Source organism: Nematolebias whitei, chromosome 3, assembly GCF_014905685.2.
Source record: "Nematolebias whitei isolate Nwh7 chromosome 3, NemWhi1, whole genome shotgun sequence".
NCBI lineage: Eukaryota > Metazoa > Chordata > Actinopteri > Cyprinodontiformes > Rivulidae > Nematolebias > Nematolebias whitei.
In genome coordinates this window covers 34,150,171-34,155,500 of record NC_056500.1, presented here as the reverse complement: position 1 = coordinate 34,155,500, position 5,330 = coordinate 34,150,171, and the positions used below count along the sequence as shown (strand labels likewise).

General features: G+C 41.5%; 1 protein-coding gene across 1 annotated transcript in view; it reads right to left on the bottom strand.

Moving 5' to 3' along the window:
* Positions 1-565: 565 nt before the first annotated feature.
* LOC119407484 (5'-AMP-activated protein kinase catalytic subunit alpha-2-like) overlaps positions 566-5,330 on the bottom strand; it is a 12,290-nt gene continuing 7,525 nt past the window's right edge. The window contains exons 2-5 of the mRNA XM_037674309.1: positions 4,419-4,581; positions 3,856-4,194; positions 3,648-3,774; positions 566-1,348 (exon numbers count right to left, since the gene is read on the bottom strand). Coding sequence (XP_037530237.1) covers positions 1,098-1,348; positions 3,648-3,774; positions 3,856-4,194; positions 4,419-4,581 — 880 coding nt within the window. The 3' untranslated portion in view covers positions 566-1,097. The remainder of the gene's footprint in view (positions 1,349-3,647; positions 3,775-3,855; positions 4,195-4,418; positions 4,582-5,330) is intronic.

Genomic DNA, 5,330 nt, shown 5'->3' with positions numbered 1-5,330 from the left:
TGAAAAACATCAAGCGTGCTACACTTCACATCTGATCCAAACGCTGCAGTCATCTGTGTGCAGAATCAGTGTTGCATTCTTTAAGGCATCGGGAGAAAGGACATCTGCTCTCCTGCAGCAGACACATCTGATATCATTAGATCTTCAGCTTCCTGTTCACTAAAACCATTTGTCTTTCTTATGGCATTCTGTTCAAGCACCACGGATGAGCTGAGCAGAAGTTTCTTCATTAGTCTGAGTTAAATATGTGCAACAGTATGTATGAAATGTATGGCACGGTCTTTTCCCTCTCAACAAAAACATCTTGTAGGATTCACGTGACCATCTTGCTCCCTCTCATCATCTACAACATGTTCTCAAATTTGGTTAAAACTCTTAATGTAATGTTTAAACAATATCACTGCAGTGTCTAAAAACATGACCTTTTAAAAATAAATATGACTCTGATCTCTAAAAAATAATAATCTTCATTTTGGTGTATAAAGTGTTATTTGGTTTATCTTTGTCAACCTTTACATAATATGATAGTAATATAAATATACATGGATAATAAAAGCTTCTTTTTTTTTACAAACCATAGAAAACTTGCAAAATAATTCTAAGCGTAACAGTAACGTTCCTCCGACACAGCTGTGGTGAGAAAACTGCTAACCTGACCTTGGATGAGTGTTTGTGGTTAATTCACAGGACGTCCTGCCATTCAGGGTGACGTCTCAGCAGACTTTCAAAGATTAAAGGTATTTGTGTGAGAAGTGGCAGTAAACATGACACTGACATGACTGAACTGTGAGCCTACAGTTTGCTTCCACAACTTCATCAAGGATCCAGTTTATACAGTTAGTAATTGATGTTTAATCACAAAGACTTCACCCTAAGGTTGTGTCATAGTAATTCTTAAAACGCTAATTTTCAGTGTTTATTCCCTTTTTCTCTCCTATAGCTGAGGTTAACACAACACTGGTATTGCTTTTCATTATGTCTCAGATAAACTGAGAGGAAACAGAACAACGGTCACAACAGACGCTCCCTACATCCCACAGCTAGCTTCAAAGCCTTACCGACATCCAGGTTACAGCAACGCTGAGGGGCCGCAGGTCTCAGCGTGCCAGCGTGGTGATCAGACTGGCACACATTTCAAAAAAGTCCATGGTGTGTGATCCCTGACGAGGGGTCAGCAGCGGGGAGCTACCAGACAGAGAGCCCGGGAGAGAGAAGCTGAGCTGAGGCAGGTCGATGGCTGGGCTCGCAGAATCGATGCTCAGTCTGGGTCTGTGAAGACCGGCTGTGGAGCCTGACCTCTGAGGAGTGGACGATCCCGATTTAAAACCAACTGCCTCCATGATGTCATCTGTGGGTATCGGCACAGAAGCGTCACAATTTCTTTAGAGTGACGTCACCAGTTTAAGAACCAAAAACAGCTTTCCAGACCAGATGTGCAATCTGTGCTTTTCAAAGCTACGCAGTTTACACATTCAGTCCCATACAACAAAGAGGTGCTGTTTCTGAAGTCATATCAAACTGTGGGGTGCACCCTGGGTGGCCCTTAGGGGGGCCCAAGGCCATGCTGGGAAACAGACATTCAGGCCTAAAAAATCCAACCCGGCCCGAGCCTGTAGGTATTTTTTCCAAACCTGACTTGAACTGACCAATTAATTGTAATTACAGGCCCGAACCTCCCCAAAAAAGATTTTTTTTTTTATTAAGCCTTTACTGCTTTTGTAAGCAAATCAGTTTGACATGATCTTTTAACAAAGTAACAAAAGGAAGATATAAGATTTCTTGTTTATTAACAAGTCCACAAATGGATATTAACATACAAAATGAATAGCTTTAAAAAAAAAATCAACTCTAAAGATAGGCTATTATACAGATGAACAAAAATATTTTTAGAGCAAAATTATTTGGAAAAATATAGAACAAGCCTATTTTAACTGAATGCGCTGCTCGCTTCAGATTTTGTAGATGCTGCTACTTCCTTCACTGCAGATGACAGCAGGTGCGGAGACGCACACAGCCGGTGATCAGCTGATCCATCTGAGCTTAACTGGACTTTTTTTTTTTTTTTTTTACCTCTTTCAACCGTCCGGTCGGACCTGCCTCCTCCTCAACAAGTAGATTAACACAATTTTATATTGTGCGTTTTATTTAGGTTTTTTTTGTACTTTATGGCGGGACATGGGCACTAGTGACCCCCGCGACTCAAAAAAGAAGAAGCGGGTAAAGATAATGGATAGATGGATGGATGGATGGATGGATGTGCTGTATGATTCGTAAAACCACACCATAGAAGCCCGAGGCCACCTGCATAATTATTGCACAATGCTCCAGAGGCAGCGCTACTCTCTTCACAATCTAATTAACTGCTGCACTCGTTTCTTTCTTCATCCTCTCAACATATAAACGTACTGCCTCCTCCTCTACAAGTAGATTAACACAATTTTATATCATGCATTCTTATTTAGTTTTATTTGTTCTGTATGATTCACAAAACCATATCAAAGCCTGAGAGAGGCCGGACCCGCACATTAGGCATATTATTATGGCCCAGCCCGGCCTGACTTAGGGTCAGGTCGGTTAGAAATGACAGCTCTAAAGGAGGGTGGGAGTTTTGCGAGGTTTATCTTAAGAAGTGTGTAAGATTAGAAGAACGAGAGGTGTATCCAGAAGTCCCTCGCTACTTCATGGCTCGACTTTCGCAGATTCGCTTTCGCGTTTTTTGTTTTTTTTTCAGATCCACTTCCACATCGCCAAATTATTTTTTCCTGTCATCAATTATGTCATCTGCTTTCTCTTCGCTTGTGAAAGCTTGTTCAGTCACATTCTGACGGTCATGGGCACTCATTTTGAAGCGAAAACTTAACGCACATTGGAGATTAGCCTAGCCTGCTATTCTGGACTCAAGCTCTGCGTAACATCTACGTCACCACGCGCTTACATAGTTGTGTCGCGGCTTTTTCTGTTCGGGTTGAAACGGAAGAGGCCACTTCAACCCGAACAGAAAAATAAATGTGTCAGTGAAACGCTGTAATCATATTGAAAATGTGCTTAAAACTCATATCACTGTTATTGAATAAAAATATATCGTGACATATATCGATATCGAATTATTGTCCAGCCCTAGACAAAGATGACAACTAATTCACATTGGCATGCATCTAATTTAAAACATGCATATGTTTGCTTTAACTGAATATTTACCTAAATGTTTGAAATGATTAGAATGGAAAGTTTATGTTGGAACTCCGGTTTCCTCCCACAGACCAAAAACATGCATGTTAGGCTGATTGGTAACTCTAAATTGTCCCTAGGTGTGAGTGGGAGAGTGAATGGTTGTTTGTCTCGTTTGTCTCTATGTGGCCCTGTGATGGACTTGCGACCTGTCCAGGGTGTACCCCGCCCCTCGCACAGTGATTGCTGGACATGGGCACCAGCGACCCCCGTGACCCAAAATGGAATAAGCGGGTAAAGAAAATGGATGGATGGATGGTTTATGTTGGACATTAATTTTCTGGAAGCAATAAAAATGATGAACTTTAGAAGTCTCAGTTACTGTATTATTAATATCTGTATACCAAATCCAATGTGTCAATAAATATTCAAACGTGTATATAAAAATATATGTAGTTAATACAAATTTTATCACTAACCATCAATGCTCTTGAAGTCGAGGAGGTAGGATCTGTGGTCAACTTGGTAAAGCTGTAGACTCATTTTCACCAGGTTTCCCGTCACTGGATTCTTCCTGCGCACTCTCAGATGATACGGGTTCACCACCTAACACGTACATAAACCGTCACATGTAACCTTGCTTGTGGACTGTGCAAATGCCTGCAGATTTAAAACATAACCCATTACCTTCCAGTCAAAACTGAGCTGTTTCATAGCTCTGTACACCTCAGCCATAATATCGTACGGTCTGCTTTGACTCCGGATACCCAAGTGCCATTTGGCTTTCTTTACTGCGAGTGGTTTGGGGCGGGTGGTGTTGAGAGCATCCAGAGGACATCGAGACTTGGGGCTGTCAGCCAAAAGAGGAGGCATCCTCTCTGGATGGGGTTTGATCCCAGGGGGCAGCAGCATCCCCTCCTCGATAAAAGAGCCCTGTGGAGGACTGGATGCCAAATAGAATTCACTGGCTTGGGTCATGATGCGCCGGTTGTCTATGATGAGATGATAAGCTACAGCTAGCTGATCCTACGGACAGGAGGACAGAGAGGACCATAATTCACTGTAGCTAGAAGTCAAACATACTCATGGCTGCTTCTTTCTACAAGAAAATTATTTTTATGTGCCTGTTTCAATATTTTAAAAAATAGGGAGTTGTAAAATCATAGAACTACACACAGAGAATGTTTTAGTGAGCATTTTTTACTACATTCATTAACAAAAAACATTTGTTTCTTCATGCAAGCGTCTACCTGTGGATCTCCACTATAGAGGCTGGACACAACTTCGGACTCATTGCATTCAAACTTTTCACAAACTTCTCTGACCGCCTCTTCATCCAAAACAGTGGCATCGTACAACGAGTCCTCCGGGAACAGGTAGCCTGGCAGGTCCTGCCGAAACCACTCATTTTCCCTGACAAAACACAGCAGGACCTATCAAATCAGTTACTGCAATCAAACATTCATAATCATACAAGAGGATAACAGAGGATTCCCGTGTGTGAATTTGAAACTTGGGCAAAGCTGAAATGTTGGCAAGCAGATCTTCTAGTGGACACATCACTGAGTCTTCAAGCTTGTTTGATCATAATTTGATTTTGTTGGGGAAAATCTCTGTCATTAACGTTGTTCACCCGAAAGAACCACATTTGATGGCAGGAGAAGATTTTACTGGCATTTTACTTGCAAAGTCAGATTTCAGGAGAGGTTACCTAAATATAAACATATCACATATGTATATGCATAACTAGTCACAGAAAAAAGTTATGAGTCGCATTAGCTGCTCACTTTTATACTCCTCTCAGCTCAGCTGAGTTCAGGAGATATCCATGAAGCCTGCTGCAACCTTCTTACACAGCGCTCTGGGTTTACCCAAACATATGGTTCATGGGCAGAAATAAAATGACGTATTGGGAAATGGTTTCAATTAAGCTTTGAGCTTCTCATTCTCAGGGCAGAGGGGAAGAATATTCGCAGTCGTAGTAATAAAAGTTCAATCTGGTCCTCTGGACATTCAAAAAACCAAAAAACAAAACAAAGCAAAAAAATGTAGAAACGTTTCGTCTCTCATCCGAGAGACTTCCTCAGTCTGAGGTGCTGTTTTCAGCTCAGTCTCTTAAATAGCACCTTCTCAGAGTGGATCAACCAGTTTTGCTGCTGACA